The sequence below is a fragment of the Strongylocentrotus purpuratus genome, unplaced genomic scaffold (genome assembly GCF_000002235.5).
Source record: "Strongylocentrotus purpuratus isolate Spur 01 unplaced genomic scaffold, Spur_5.0 spur5_scaffold_15, whole genome shotgun sequence".
Classification (NCBI taxonomy): Eukaryota; Metazoa; Echinodermata; class Echinoidea; order Camarodonta; family Strongylocentrotidae; genus Strongylocentrotus; species Strongylocentrotus purpuratus.
Window position 1 is genome coordinate 25,194,396 of NW_022145600.1, and position 17,813 is coordinate 25,212,208.

The window sequence follows — 17,813 nt, forward strand, 5'->3', positions numbered from 1 at the left end:
CACATGAAGTATCTAGGTTAGGTGCGAAAGCAAAAAAACAACCGAGAGTGAATAGATCACAGTCATCACAAACATCACAGAGCAGTCGCCACGAGATTACATCTCATACATGGTTTCGAGGAAGAGGGTTGTTTAGAGCTTGATACGTTTGGGAGTATGGATATCCCGACTTAGGTATCAACAAGACCGTGACAGATAACATACTCTTAAAGTCAGACTCGTAGTCAGACACCTAGTTAAGCTCAGATCAACTTAAAGGCCGTTGAGCGAGATGCGTCATTTCGCTGACTGAGGGTTGCGTCAGGAACCGGCGCGGGGCTTCTTATAATGATATTATACGAAGAGTATCAGTATGGATATCCCGACTTAGGTGTCAACATGGTCTTGACAGATAACATACTCTTAAAGTCAGACTCCTAGTTAATCTCAGATAAACTTAAAGGCCTTTGAACGAGATGCGTCATTTCGCTGACTGAAGGTTGCGTCAGGAACTGGCGCGGGGCTTCTTATAATGATATTATACGAAGAGTATCACAATCTTAAAATCAGACCCTCATTAAATTTCAGATCACTTTACGGGCCCTTGTACACGTTACATCATTTTGCTGATGTAGTGTTTTTGACAAGCCTTGTGATAGTGATATCATACAAACGTTGAAGGAACAGGGCAAAACCTGCGTTGACTTAAAGGGGATGCACAATGGCCCTTTGTCGGCTCAATTGGCGAAGGCAATGACCCCAACAAAATGACACCTCGTTGTGCAACGGGCAAAAGACTAACACGTTGCCATAGAATAATTAACTATGATTAATTGTACTCATCAATGACCATCCTCAAGAGAAGCAGCATGCGTGGACGTTGAACCTGAACTAGTTTTTAAGCAGATCCCACCAAGCGTTGCTGTGGACAAAGACCTCCACAGAACGCATCCCTTGGGTTTCCCTAACAGCGCTATTTTCATCTCAGTTGAAAGCGCTTCGTATACCCTTGCCTATGGCTGCTCCTATACCCAGAAAATAACGTGATTACTGGAAGGGGCATGATGGAAAATTTGATAAAGCTCTTCGGCAAAAGAAAACATCTTCAGCGGCTTTACGGATATTAAGTTAACGATTGTTTTAGCTAGCTATGAAGACAGGGCTCTGTTTAGCCATAATGTTATCATTCATGCCGGTGTGGATTTGTAATGAGCCCACAGCCAATGATGCCTACGTGTGTCCAGTTTGAAGATACCCATCTTGTTCGCAAATTGTTTTGAGCTAATAAAACAGTGCGACGCTCGTTCGAATGGTGAATGAGTCTGATGTGCAGGTGACAGCAAAGAGTACCTAAACTAAGAAACGTATGGCAATGGGAACGTTTCCGAACATTAATACTACAAGGGCAAGGCTATGATTAAACTAGTCGGGTGTATAACCACTATAATGTCAGGGTCGAAATGATGTGTTCAAACAAATATAAGTCAATCCTCTAACTGCACATAGGTCCCGACGTCTACTCTTCAACTAGAATCTTTAAAGCCCAAGTTTGACGTGAAAATGTAACCACTTCAAACTTGTACTTATTTCGCTTAAATCCTTTTCACATAATGTATAATGATTTTAAAGAATAAGAATGAAGAAAAGAGCCATTATTTTGATTCACTGTTGTATTATTCGCACATCAACAACAAATAAACAGTATGCAATAGCATAGATTGAGAAATTTTATTCTTTTTATAATTCTCTACAAGGAAATAAAACAAATAGAAGCAAAGAGTCTTCTATCTTTCCTTGCAGTTTTTTCGGGTCAATTATTCGAGCTGCAAATCGGGCAACAAATCCTGGCGAGATTCCCATTCATCTACTAAACTGACTGTTTATCTTTTCTATCTATAAGACGCATCCGATGGCGAAGATCTTCGCTAACCCACGATATTTAAGCCAACCAAATGTGACAGGCAACTTACGCGCGCCGACCGTCTTCGCGGTCGATCGATCGAATCGATACCCAGCCCGAGCACATAGCGTCGTCTGCGAGCAAGAAGGCCATAACAGCTATGTTACGTCATTGGACATAAAGACCTTCTCGCGGGCAGCGGAGGATAGCCAGGCAGCAGGAACAGAAAAGGAGAGGAATTCCCCGGAGTCTTAAAGTGCGAGGTGCATCCCAAATAAAGTCATGGAGTGGGATGGGTGGTTGCTCTTTCGGCACTCGTGGGTTGTTGGTTGATTAGGATGTCGAGAATGGTTGAGAGGTCGATGCTGACGTTAATTGCGTCGATGATGATTGATAAAGAAACAAAGATGATATTGGAACTTATTGGTGAAGTTTGTTTTATAAGTAAACATTCATTCTGGAAAAAGATAACATAGTGATTAGTGTCAATATCAAAATTACTGAAATGTAATTGTTATCATCGATTTTGTTATCATCAATGATTATTATTTTGTCATAGTTATGATTACTTTTAATATTATCACTATTATTGTAGTTCTTGTAATAGTTCTTGTTTTTGTGCGCTTAAAGCTAAAGGCCAGTTATGGTCATGCGATTGCATTGTGAAAGAAACGTTGTGAAATCGATCAGAAAAGGTTGATCATCTAGCATAGATGTACTGCAAGGTTCTGGAATCATCAAAATGATAAGAAATTTGGCCAAGTCTTCATAAAGTTAGAAGCACTGTAAACAAAAAGATGTATATGGGACTACACACACGTGCACGACACTTGCATTTCATATCTCTCAATAGGCGAGAGATACACCAATTTACTAAGTATATCAATTAGTAGGCGGTTTCCCGTCAAAATTGTTATCACCATGTAATATTCAAAACATATTCTTTCACATGATTGGTAATAAGAGCTTCCATTTCATTTTTTTTTAAATTGGGGCGTTTCCAATAATGGTCTTTACCTTTAATGTTTTTGTTGTTATCATCATTATGAATATCATATTCTTGATGATATTTCTATATTATTATTATTATTATTATTATTATCATCATCATCATTATTATCATCATCCCTGAATTTCCAAATGGACCACTAAAATTAATCTGAATCTGAAATCTGAATCATCATCATCAGCAGCAGCAGTTGTAGTAGTAGTAGTAGAAGTTGTATTAGAAGAAATGGTGTGTGGTGTTGGTGCCACCATAAAGTCATTTCATCCTCTGACCTGTCATCATTTTCATGGAAGTAACCGGCATTATCACGTCCTTCGCTTCTTTCATATCTAACAAAGATTGATTGGTTTAGGTTACTTTTGCTCAAGTAACTCAAACGATGGAATAATAATAAAAAATATATGGGATGCACAAATATCCTAAACTTGTACTCCGAATCTTAACACTGGCTTCCTATAGATGAAGCGTATTCATTCCTATATTTTCATGTTGGCCTATGTAATTTTTGCATTTTTTTCCCGATTTGAATGCAAAAGATACCATACGATAATAAACTTTTTATCATTGGGTCGGGTGACAGATTAGCCCTGGAGAGTGATAGTAAACATATAGGCTGAAGTTTAGGGATTGCCTTAATGCTCGTAGCATTAAAGGGATCCGGTAGCTTTGTCTCAGATTCTGAAACAAAATACTGGATTTAGCTCATGCTGCAACGATAATTATAAACCTTTAGGTCAGTCAGGAATCCCATGACTTTTACAAGCCGATCGCCTGTCTGATTATAAAGACATTTATGATTGGAGTTGTAAAATTTTCAAAACCGTTTGCCAAAAGGTTTTCATAACTCTACAGTCTATTGGGGAAAACGAGTATGGTATAACCGGTCACTCAAAGATTTTTTTTACTTTTTTAAGGCACTTCTTGATCATTTTGAAGCGCAATTTTTGTAGGGCTCCAATATTACACCATATCACAGACACTGATAACACGTAATACATCTCAGATTTAACATTATTAAACGATGCCTTTAAGGAAAACAACAATTCAACACGAGAGAGATTTCTTTATCTTTATCTTTATCTAACTTCTTAAGAAAAAAAACCGGAGGGCGCCAGATGAATAGTTATCACGACAATCTGCGTCACCACCGTTTAAACTCACGGGGTGTGCGCATGTTCCTAGTCATGTGTGTTAGAGGGAAGGGGTGAAAATAAAAGACACATGGATTAAACCACAGTTTGACACATTCTTGGTTAAGATGAGAAATAATGTTTTTAATGTCAGTCTGGAAGAACATTATAATAGTATAAGTGGCCCTTGGAAAAGGTTAGCTCTCCAGATACGCTTATATTCGAATTATGACAAAAATGGTTGAAAAGTTTAGCCAAAAATTTTGTTCAAAATGTGTGAATTCTCCAAGATATTCGTTTTCTTGTGCAGTGCAGTTAACAATACTCGATTTGCAGTAATATATTTTATCATCTCAACACCCCGAAATACAATATATTTTTTCAATATAGGGATATAACATTCTATTTTTCTCAAATATTTCTTTCAAATTGCAATTCCTTGATTAGCACTAGTTTAAATTTACTGAATATCAGAGAGCAACCTTTAACCCCCCCAAAAACAACAACAACAGAAACGAAGGCGTCAGACATGCCAGATGAATAGATACCAAGCCAAGCACGGCGTGTATGCGTGGGTGCTTGTTTGTGTATTACTATGTGCTAGTTGGAGGGGTGAGAAGTAAAATATACATGAGGAGTAAAGCACACTTTGGCACATTCCCCTTTAAAGGGGAAATGAATTTAACCCTCATGCAAAGTTTGCGTGATATAGAGCACTTTATTTGGTCGGGTTGAACGTAACATGAGGCTTAAGCTTCTAACAACGTCAATATTTATTTCGCTAAATTTCAGAAGTGTTGATGAAAGTTTGCATGGTGAAGCCGGTGGTTGGTAATAAAAAGTTGGTCTGTTTTCTGATATATCAAGACCAATATTGCACACGTACATGCATGGAGATATAATTTCCCATAGGAGAAGAACGACGCAACATCTCAACATAAGATGACTATATTAAAGAATTGTTTTCAAACTTTGTGCCAGCAAAGATAAGCTCACCTATCCTTTGTTCTACCATGATTTTAAGGGTTGTCATAATTATTACATATTTATATATTCACGCATTAGTTTCTATTCAACAATAAACATTACGTAATGGGTCACTAATGCTTAAAAAAAAACTTGATTGCCTTCATCTCAGTAAGACTTTTGTAAATGAATCAACAGTAACTATTTATGTGTTCGTACATTGTAACCTTAGATTTGCATATAAAAGCACAAAGCTTGATACTGCCGTATACCTTCGTATACGTATGCAAGATGTCAGTAGCAGATATATTTATCAAATGAAATTATATGAGTCTTAATACAAGGTTCCCAGCGTATGTCTACTTATTTATATATCGATGGGAAATATTTTTTAAATTTAGTGACATCCAGCAAATCCATTTAATTTACATGAAATCAAATATATTTGTTTTCATAACACTGGAGAAAACAAGTTGTTGACGTCGGAATCCGCTGTGCTACGTTGCAACCCCTGACTGGGTCAATAACCGGGCACGCGTCTTTATAGGAAAAGAGGGGTGGTTAAAGACGTGATATAACTGCTAAATTATAGAATATTTTTCTTTTGAGTAATAATTTCTTGGCAACATATTAGTCAATTAGTGTACTTTTAATCAATAACTAACTGATTATTTGAATTGGTCGCTTTACATTTGACTCTTATGACTTGAAATGCGCGGGCGGGGGGGGGGGGGGGGGGGGGGGTGGGTATGTTTTTAAAACACCTGCCAGATACTTTATAAAAAACACTGTATCAGATGAATGGGCGCCAAGCTTATAAGTTTAAAGGTTGACGTGTCCTTTAGAAATTCTTATTAAATTAAAGAGTTAAAAATCACAGCTTCATACCGACCGTCTCTCACTTTCCAGTTTCATGTATTTTATAATTGAAAGTACAATTGTTGATTATTTCCATTTTGCCATTTCGTTATGAAATTGATTAATAAATAAACACAGATGCAAACAGATATAAATGCAATAAAAAAAGAATATTTTCATATTTTTAATGGTATTTTCTTCTTTCTTTCACAGTTAATGCGGACGATTTCACCCACCAGTTGATTCTCGACTCATGAGCACTTACGATCCTCAAGTGCGCCCTGTGAAGAATATCTCGACGATCGTCCATGTCGACTTCATCTTGTTCTTCAATCAAGTTCTCGACATGGTGAGTCTTAAAGAGGATGTTGAGTTCTGGGGGGAGGTGAACAAACACATTTGTGAGCGTTTTCATTGTTATTATGCAAGTCTGGAAGCACATCAGAGAAAAGTTGTTCCCTGAAAAGCATGTCTCTTCAAATGCCTTCCTATTGTAAATATGACATGTAAAAGCTTTAAAAAGGGATCCTTTAAAAAGGGATGCTTGTGCAGTCCCATATACATCTTTCTGTGTACAGTGCTTGTTACTTTACCAAGACTGTGCCAAATTCCTTATCATGTGATGATTCCAGAACCTTGCAGTACACACCAATACTAATATGCTGCATGATCAATCTTTTCTGATCGATTCCACAACGTTTCTTTCACAATGCAATCACATGATACCAGAACTCAACTTTATCTTTAAGGTAAAAAGTAAAGTTTTAACTTTAGTACAGGCTTTCTGACCACATGGTTTCTCAGTGTCAAATCATTTTTTTTAAGATAATGAACACAGACAGAAAAATATGCGTGTTGCCAATTGAAATAGAAAACAAGAACCCATAATGGCTTTTTGAAAAATTCTGTCCTTTGTGTTACACTACGCTGAAATTAGCCTTAGCCCTTCTTCTTTCGTCCGTCTTTTTTTTTTTATTAATCTAATCGAGCAGAATACGTTCAGTAAATAAAAGTCATTGTTATTTATGAAGCGAATGTTTTACTTTTTTGTTAATGAAGAAAGCTCATGCAGATAATTCTTTAGATTATTTCTACATGATCATGTTGTGTTCTTTATTACTTCCATCATGCCTTTTCTTTCACAATCTGAGGAGAGACCAATAACCTAAGTTGGAAATATACTTGAAGATGTATAGATGGGGGTATACTTCTCATCAAAGTGCAAGAGGACCTGAGGGAATTGCATAATAATTATGCTAATCGGATCTATTGTCTGAGTTTTGGGGAATTATGAGAAAAGGTGAAGTGGGGGGGGGGGGGGAACTAAATCGTTCGCGCAGCACACGCTGGATGTGGTTACCGAGGAAAACCCGGTGAAAATGGGAAATGTTTATCTACCAGAGTTTTTCCCTCAAAAAAAGAAAGAGTTCCAGCACACTTTCGTAGATTTTCAGGAAAATATTATTGCACATGTGTGATCTGACATTACAGGGAATGAAAATTTAGATATTCCATTCGCAATTAAATGGTGGGTAATCCTATCGAATAATAATTGCTCATTAGGATAGTATTGTTTGCGGTGATTAGCACCTGTGGCAAATGAAGGGTGAAGCTAATTAAGTCTTCTTGTTCACTAACCCCACTCTCTTTCTGTCTTTCTTGTTTAAATCTCATCCACCCTTTCCTTCCTGATCCATCATACCTTTAGAGAAACAGGATTGCTTTTATGAGAAAACGTACTTACATAATGGAGGCGCGATAGCTCAGTCGGTAGAGAAGTGGTCTCCTCATCCGGTTACCCGGGTTCGAAACCAAGTCGATGCGCTAGTGCGCTTTGGTAACTCATTAATCCTCATTACCAGGTCCCTCGAAGAGGACCTAAAGCCATCGGCCATCTGGTTGCTTACTTACAAGCATTTTTATGCTTTCTTAGCAGTCAGGTAAAATAACCATCACCACCACCATACCAAGAGCGTAAATACTTTATAACTTCAGTCAGTAGAGCGTCCGCCTCACAACCGGGAGGTCGTGGGTTCGAACCCCGACCGCGTCACACCAAAAAGACGTTAAAAGATGGGAGTTGTTGCTACCTTGTTTGGCGTTCAACTATAAGGGATAGAGCAACGTCGATCTGGCGCTGCTCAGTGGCTGCCGCTCACGATCAATTGGGCAAAAAGAATTTCCGTTTCGGTTTAATAAAATTTTGAGTGGACTATTAGGCTATTATTATTATTATTATTATTATTATTATTATTATTATTATTACGTAATCCGATTATAATTTCCAAAGGCAACACTCTCAGGTGTAGGAAGATTCCTTGAGGTGGTTTCATGGAATTTTTGTTATCGTCCTACATGCGTGTTTGTACATTGCAGAGGAAGATATATATGTTCAATACAGTTAATGCGCACTTTAATGGAACTTTGTAAATTGAGGCTAAATATTCCAGATGACAACGTAATGACGGCCAAAGGGGGGAGATTAAATAATCGAGAATGTGAAGATAATTCTAACTGGGTCACGGTTTCTAAAGACGAGTTAACAATACGGTTCATGGTATTCTACACACGAGCTGAAGGAGGACGGATACCCCCTGAATACGTGATATTGACAAAGATCCCCCTTAATTCAATACTGAAGAGAGATTAGAACTTCTGTTGAGGAGGGCGTGAAATCGCGTCCTTCTGCGTTGAGTAAACGCCCTTCTCGCACTGGACAGACTTATACAGCAAAGAATGTGGACAATTCGTAGAACCCGAAGTTAATACTGTACCATCAGAACAAGTATTTAAACGGTAGAACTGAGATGAATTTAAGTATGGTCCGTGACGCAATCTGACAGATATTCAGTCAGACCATCAGAACTTTTAATGGACACAGGGCAAACAACTTGTAAAAGCTTTGAATGTGTCAAAGAATCCGACACAAAAGGAATAAGATCAAGAATAAGTACAAAAATAAGTACAGAAACAAGAACAAGAACAATCATGACATATACAAGAACAAGAATATGAAGAGGAAGGAAAGGGGAGGAGGAGGAGGAGGAGGAGGAGGAGGAGGAGGAGGAGGAGGAGGAGGAGGGAGAAGAGGAAAAGGAGAGCTGCAGGAGAAGAACAGGAAGCTGAATACAAGAAAGATTAAGGAAAGGGGTAAAAGAAAAAGAAGAAAAAAGAAGAAGTAAAATAATAAAAAGAAACAAATAAGAAGAAAATAGAAGGATCAGAAGGTAAATAAGAAGACGAATCAGAAGGAGAAGAAGAAGAATAAGAAGAATGAGAAGAAAAAGAAGAAGAAGAAGAAGAAGAAGAAGAAGAAGAAAAATAGGAAGAAGAAGAAGAAGAAGAAGTAGAAGAAGAAGAAGGAAAAGAAGAAAAGGAAGAAGAAGTAGAAGAAGGAGAAGAGTAGAAGTTGAACAAGTTTGGAGGGGGAGGGGACATACTTGTTTAAAAAATCACAAGGAATCATCCGCTCTTTCCTCACATCTAATGCTACCCCTGGGTAAACATTATGTGTGCGTGTGTGCAATATTAAGTGAACCACATGTACATGTCTATATACGCTTTAGACTGAAGCAGTTATCAAATCAAATCAGTTATTTTCCACTGTAAACACAAGAGATCTTAATCAATGTGTAAAATAATTAGTGTATATAAAATAAGAGTGGCGGGTTTATAACATGTTCAGAAAAGGTTGTGGGAAACAATCCCTTAAAGGGACTGAGTAACACAATTCCTTAAAGGGACTGAGTAACATTGTTCAGATGAGATAAAATGGTGCAAAGGTAGTGACCTCAATGCTAGATGTACAATTTATTACAGATAATCTGAAAGTTTGAATGAAAACAGGCCTTTATTGATCATAAACGTTGGGAAAAACTGATCGATTCCTTAATTCTCTCATCTACATTATTACAATTCAATTACATTTTAGGTGAATGTAAATCGTCACAAAGCAAATAAATTAGTATTATCTTTCAAATGCCGTCGGAATTTACCCTTTTCATTTTTTTGCCTGCAAATGGGACATAGTACCTTTAACAGATATACAAATCAAAGCGAAAAAGTTAAATGATCCCTTTGAAAGCAACCACCCAGCTTTTAACATAGGGTGGTTACTTCGGGATAGGGTTAACACTAAAAGCAGCCACAGGATACTTTCTTTATCCAATTTGATCCTGTTTTCTTGTTTCCGACTCAGCGGTTGTAACAATATAAAGACATTGATTACATCAGACGTATAAACCTGAAGGGAAAAACAAATGGCCGGACTGCCTGACAAAACAATGTTTGATCGGCGTAGAGGGACTATAAAGGTAGCAACAAATAACATTTGAACATTACGCTTGATATAAAGCGGTATTTTATAGATTATGGACGGAGGAAGGCAGCCCTATGTGATCTTGTCTCATTAACAGTAGCGTAGAGAGTACCCAATCAATGGAGGGGCGCTGGTATCGGGGGGGGGGGGGGGGCTAAGGGGGACGTACATGTACTGACTTGGCTCGTTGAATGTGAAGAAAAAGTAACAAGGGCATCGAACATTTCGAGTGAGGGAGTTGCTTCATTTTCTGTCACGTCGCATTACCGTTTTAAATTCAGTCTCTCCCTTTCGCTGTTTTTTTTATTTTCCCTAATAATGTTGTTTGTTATTGTTTGATTGAGGCAAGTCAGTCAGTTTACGACCATTATTGCAGAATACTAAGCGAAAATTGTTTTGAAATCAAATTACGTATATGCACTCACATTATGCGTGTATATATATATATATATATATATATATATATATATATGTATAGTTCTTCTTCTTCTTAAACCCCCCCCCCCAAAAAAAAAAAAAAAAAAAAAAAAAAAAAAGGGGTAGATGATAATATCATGTAAAATCCCGATCCCTGTCCTTTTTTTGGCGCTATCCTGACAAACTGCTCGTGGTACGTTACGAAGGCTTCTCGGGGAAAAAATCCCTTATATCTCTCAGCCATTCATGCCCCATTAAATACACCACTGCTCATTTACCCAACATCCTAGCAGAAAGCAGAAAGGTTATAAGATAAAGATGGCGATAGCTAAATACGAATTCATGGAATGCAGACAATCGGTCCATCAGTATTCCTTAATGAACGCGTACATGCCGTTATGTTCTGCTCCCCCTATACTCCATGTTGCCAACCTTATATTACGAGCCCATTGCCATTTGAACGGGGCCATTATATTAATTAGCGTCTACTTTATTGTCACAATATTCTCGTGACATGAAAGCAGTCCCGACTATGTTCACAGAACCAGGCTAATTACCTAATAGGCATTGTAATGGACCTTGCTCTGAGGAGTACGGTGAAGGCATGTCCTAGGCAAACAACAGCGGCAGGGGTTCGTGCGCCGCGTCTTGGCTGTACCTCGTCGACCTTCCGAAGAAATACAAGAACATGACGTCTGTAGCCCTCACGAAATTTAAACTGCCTTTAAAGGTAGCTTGTTGCTCATCACCAAATGTTTTCTCCATGAACCGTCACTGCAAAACCATCTGAAATGTTTGGGAAATAATCAAATAAATAATTAAAGGGAAGTCTATACTTAATAGTAAGTTGTTTTCGAGGAAATCAACCAGCGAAGCATATACTTTGATAAATGTTTTAACGAATTCAAACAAACAAAAGAAAGTTATGATTTCTTTTGAAAGTTTTTCAACTATTTTTAACATTTAACTATGCTAATAACGGCTAATGTCAAACTGGCCTACTCGGTAATGACAATACGATATGATTGCGGACATTATGTTAAACATGACTAGGTGGGATCTATGTTTTCGAAAGACATGGACAAATAATATCCAGAATAGATTTTAAGTATTGCCCCGAGGGCAAGAATGACGTTTAGCAGAACCTGGAATTTTTAAAGTATATTTCAGAATCAGAGATGAAGTCCCCGAACTCCCCAATTTGAGATTCTCAATGTGACTACAATCTTTTGTTATATTATATTGAACAAATATTGTCATTCGTCCAAATTCCTTCAAGTTTTCAATAATTTGTTTTTTCTGAATTTTTTTCGGATTCATTGAATGTAGGGTTGAACAAAATTGAAAGAAGACTGACGATTACAGAAGATATAGGTATGACCCTGTAGTGATTATTTGCGTTCCCGTCGCGCAAAAGCAATGGAGTTTGCGCGAATCGTTGTATATGGCATCCTTGCGCCCGTGCCAATGACCACACCCATGGCAAGTGAAAGGTTAAATGCAGGGTTTAAAACAGTAAAACAAGATTAACGACTTAATACTAAAAATATTGGTATGACCATTTCATGGTTCTTACTACTTGCCTATTGCCCAATGACCACAAACATGGCAAGTGAAAGGTTCAATGCAGGGTTGAAAACAGTAAAACAAGATTGACGATTTAATACCAAAGATATTGGTATGACCATTTCATGGTTCTTACTGCTTGCCTATTGACCAATGACCACGTACGTTTAACATTGATGACACGATCTAATTTGACCACAAACAAGGCAAGTGAAAGGTTAAATGCACGGTTGAAAACAGTAAAACAAGATTGACGATTTAATACCGAAGATATTGGTATGACCATTTCATGGTTCTTACTGCTTGCCTATTGACCAATGACCACGTACGTTTTACATTGATGACACGATCTAATTTGACCACAAACAAGGCAAGTGAAAGGTTAAATGCACGGTTGTAAACAGTAAAACAAGATAAACGATTTAATACTAAAGATACTGGTATGACCATTTGGTTTTTACTACTTGCCTATTGCCCAATGATCACGTACGTTTGACATTGATGAAACGATCTAATTCGTAAATCAATCTTATAGGTTGAGGATCCCAAAGCGATTAAGGTTATGAGGTATTCAACCCCCGTATAAATACAGAGAGAAAGGTATAACGAGGGAAAATTAAATAAAAACATAGTAGAAGAGGTGGGATGAACGGGAAAGGTCGGCAAGCGTCATGCCATGAATATATAAATGGTAAGAGAGAATAAAGACGGGACGAATATGGATTAGAGAGATATAGACATATATATTCATGTAATCACTCAATATACCCCACCCAAAAGAAAAACACCTTAAAATAAAACCAACAACAAAATAATGCTTGGCCAATTTTGAGTAAGAGAGTCATCATCATCATCTAAATTATCAAGCAAAATGACTTTTAATCACAAGACGTTTAATAACGAAATTTCCAAAGTACTAAATGATAAAATGTAATAACATATATTTACAATTTATCATTTAGTACTTGACAAAATGAAAATATATCCTATGTATACATGGGATATATTTTCAGTTCGTTCAACATTTCGTTCACGCCAAAAAGAGTTGGGTATTATTTTCGTGATTATGTGGAACATGCATGTTTTTTGTCGTGTGAAATTTCGTGTAAAATTTGATTGTTTATTGAGTAAAATGTACCACAATTGGATTAAGTTTACCCTTCATCCCCCAAACCGAAGGAAATACTCCAAATACCTTGAATGACAATGGTGCATGCAGACATCCCGCTCCTGCATTGGGAAGTACTGTTTTAATAGGGGTGCTTTTAATATCAATTTCTTGGAAGCTCTAATAGTAGGGTACATGCAATACACTTCTAAATATGATAACAGCTTTATGCATGCTCTCGCAAAGAGAACTTCCCTCTTCAACTAACCAGAAAGTGCCCTCCTGAAAAATCACAAATTATGCAAATTTCCAAAGCGAAAGTGTTCAGCCAAAAGTGCTTTTATAGGGTTGTAAACGGACGTTGGAAAGTGTATCCTTCCATTTTCAATAAAGGATCTTGTTAAAATGAAAGGGCGTGTTATATGAACTTGAAAATGTCAATCTTAAGATGGAAACATAGAGTGCAAGTTTACATGATTGTGTGTACAGCAGGAGGAGGGTGGGGGGAGGGGGGGGGAGTAACGAAATGCGGAAAAGAAATATAGGCTTTCAGCTAAAACTTTTATTGCGAATATTATTGCTGGGCGTCCCACCATCTAAAGAAATTATCTTCAACATCATTTTCCATATTTTTTCTGTTTATATGGCTAAAGATAAGATTTGTTATCGTAGTGACTTTAGGATTTGCATTCCGTTTTTGTATATTTTGGATGAATACCATAGACAGAAAGAAACAGTGGCTCTATAGAGTACATATAGTATCGTCTTCAAAAGTGCATTTGAAACGGTATAACTTAATGCTGCACAGTTTGATAAAAACAATGAAGGAATGATGAAATTATGGTTACCACAAATGAGCATGGAAATTATGTATCGCGATCGCAGACACAATTGACTGTTTCATGCTCAGACGGTCGTCAGCGCGCCAAAAACTTCCCCGCCTCCAGCGTGCAATAACATCACCAGAGAGAGAGAGAGAAAAAAAAAAGTTCCGGCGACAGTTATGGGCTTGGTACGAACACTATGGGCGACAGAATCAGCCGAAGGCAGAGAGCGGGTGATTTGATTATATTTGATGAAAAGTAATCCTCTCTTCTCGTTCTAATTAGCATTAATATATTGTTCACCCCCTGGGAAACTTTTTTTGTTTTCTCAGATATCGTGGATTCTTCTATCTAATTTAGACTCGGATAAGATGATGGAAAAGGGACACAACGGTTACTTATGCACTGATTTGCCAGGCCAGTGGCTACGCGTAATTACTGCTGTATGCTCCTACCATTATGACCATGGATACACGTAGTTCATGTACTTATGGAGAATCACTTAAACCAAAAACAAATACCGAATTCACAAATAGAAACATGTTCTGTATCACGGAATTAATAAAGTGATCTCTATTGTTTGATGTTAACTGATGTATATTTCGGAAATTATAAACGGATTCCATCGTGTTATAAAGAAACGCCTTGCATAGGGAATACTTTATTGAACACATTTTGTGAATATTTTGGGGAAAGCAATCATTTTCAAATGTATATTATGAATGTTGTGTAGGCGGCGACAAACTATATCCAGGTATTGAAACACTTAGTGATCTTAAAACGTTTCCAAAGAGTTAGTGAAAAGAAAACTTGGTAGAATATCTGTCCATGTCCCGAGAACGCCCTGTGTTATGTTTGGGGATATATTAAACTTAACTATTGGAAAATATTTGTCTCCGCTTATTTACCTGTGGTGTGATTAAATTGTTCTCTAATAACATCAATTAAGTTTTAATTTTCAGAGGTACTGTGAGTGTATCCGACCTTCGTTTCAGTTAACGTTCTATCTGTATTATATTCCCTCTTATCTTCTTCTTTCATAGGATGAGCGAGTGCAGATGTTGACCAGTGCTACCTGGCTGACCATCGTAAGTTACATTCGATTTTCTTTACTTGAACTGACTGATTATTGTTCGAATTCAAGTGTGGGTATATCTATCAATATTTTATTATCATGTTATTATCAATTATTAATAAAATAAAGATCGTGAGGTTTAAAGCACTCGGTACAACGAAACCCTCCAAAGATTAAGCCATGTACGTAATGGTTAGATTTATTTTTCCAATTGATGATGAATATATACAAACATGTAACCATATGAAATAGAGTCAATGTTAAAAAAAAACTGCCGCATATCAGTTCATCAAAGCATGCCTTAAAGGATTAACTGGGTACACAGTGGAAATGAAAGCGACGCTAAACAAGCTCATAGATGCTATAATAGTACATAATTAGAATTGTTAAGAAATAAAAAACCTTAATTTTAATTTTATTTAAAGACAGAACAACACAAAGCGTGCAATACAGTATACATTCAGCAACTCCTTGTTTGGCAATTATACTATGAAATTTGCTGCGAAACGATATTTCACCGGTTTGACACATGCGAAAACATTTGATACGCCATAATTGTTTAACTCCATCAAAGATAGCAATTGGCAAACTTCTGATTGAGATGTCAGTTAGTTTTTATTTATTATTAATTTTACTCACTGTCCATAAAAACGCTTACATGTTTGGAACTATAACATTTATGGTAATAATGACACGAATTGAAGTACTTGAAGGTTTTGAAATAAAGGGAGTTTTCGTCTTAGGATTGATAGGGCACATTATCATCCCCTCCTTCTCATTTTCCATGTCTTGTCGCATTTCTTGAAGTTCATCTGATGAGTTTCCGCTTTAACCCAATCTCATACCGACATTGTGTGTGCTATTTGCTTAGTTCTGAGATTAGGGGCCCGTTTCATAAAACTTGTTATCTATAACAACTGCTTAATTTCTATGACAAATTTGCTCTCAGCCAATCAGATGCCATGATTTCAATAGCTTATAACAGTAGCTTGTAACTTGTTATTGATATCAAGTTTTATGAAACAGGGCCCAGTTTGACTTTTTGCATGCCTTCATCCATTCCGATTGGTCCGTGTTTATCAATCATTTCTATATAGTATTGAAAAGGATGTATACATTGACGAAACACATTTCAGTTGTCAGTATATATCATTTGTAGCATGATGATTTTAAATTATCGTGGGTTAGCCAGTTTATAAAAAAAATTGAAGAACAACAAATACAATTTTGTTTTACTAAACTGTAATCATATTTTTACCACCGTCCCACCGAACCAACATTAGATAAATTATTTTCGTACTGGTTGAAGTCCTGAAATTGGGAACACATTTTAAAAACTCTCTACCATTCATACTGCAAATTTGAACGTAAGTAACATTAAAGCAAGTTTGAGGGAATGTTTTTTAATGCAGCCACAAATATACATGTATATACAATAAACAAAATATGACTTGTCTGGAAAAAATAATAATTGCACTTTGTGTGAAAAATCTGAAGAACTTAAGTGATTAATATGTTCCTTTGGAACAATTTATTTAACCAACTTAACTATCTACCCGATTGTGTATTGATTTTGGGTCTTTTGGCTGATGCGATTTGTGTTATGTAGAGCATTCTTTAAAGAAAAGGTACCAAACCAAACATATGTGGCGTTTTTTGAACGATATACCTGGGTAGGTGAAAAGGTGTTGAAATTGACGAAACCACTTACTTACTGAGATAGAATTTTAAAAATGACGTATGCCTAAACATTCAATTTATCAACATTACATGTATATCCAGCTAACGAGATAGCGATCAAGATACAAAACTGGCCAAAAATTAAACTTTGTCACTACATAAAACTAACCAAAATGCTTTCATAATATGCATCGATAAGGTGGGGTGCGTGTAGTTGTTTTTATTCTAAACATTGCACAGTAGATTAAATCATGTATTTACCAGTCTTTTACATTATATCTTGTAATATTTGGTTTAGAATATTCAAAATTACACATCGCTCAGTAGTTGCTTGCTAGGTTTGTTGTTTAGCATTGTGTTTCTTGAATCCCTCTTGCTCTACTTTTTTGTTTGCCTAATTCCAATCCCATTTTCAGCAAACTAACGCATTAAATGTCCCGTTAATTATCATAGGACGAAGCAAGAATAATACTCCTTTCATTTCATTATTCAGAAATCGAACTAAGCCCAAGATTTGTTTGCCTGGAAATGACTTATATCGGATATAGAATGTGTGAGATGGCATGCCTAAAGTGAAGCCTATAATCTTGGAACCTTTTAAACTTTCTTAAGCACTTGTAAGCCAACAACATTCCCTCAACAGTGCTCTTCAAATCCAATATGCATGAAGTAGCCTCATGAGTTCAGATAGTGATTAGGTTTCTGCTGAATTAAAGACAGAGCTGAGAATACCGGTCAATGAAATTGCGTTCGAAATTAAGAACCTTCAAACTCTCTAGAATTAACTTGTAAAACTGATGTAACACATGACTGTGATATTTAAAAAATTAATTGCGTTGTTTTGAAATTATCTATGGAATAACAAATTTACAAAAAGAGTGAAAAGCATTACACACAGACATGGGTTTAAGGGACCATAAGAATATGTGGCATTACAAATTTTGTAACTGTTTCCCCATCACTTTTGGAAAATGGGTGTTATT

General features: G+C 36.7%; 1 protein-coding gene across 2 annotated transcripts in view; it reads left to right on the plus strand.

Moving 5' to 3' along the window:
• Positions 1–6,068: 6,068 nt before the first annotated feature.
• LOC105443754 (neuronal acetylcholine receptor subunit alpha-9-like) overlaps positions 6,069–17,813 on the plus strand; it is a 33,249-nt gene continuing 21,504 nt past the window's right edge. For both annotated transcript variants that reach the window (XM_030985893.1, XM_030985894.1), the window contains exons 1-2: positions 6,069–6,191; positions 15,119–15,163. In XM_030985893.1, the coding sequence (XP_030841753.1) occupies positions 6,096–6,191; positions 15,119–15,163 (141 nt within the window). In that variant the 5' untranslated portion in view covers positions 6,069–6,095. The remainder of the gene's footprint in view (positions 6,192–15,118; positions 15,164–17,813) is intronic.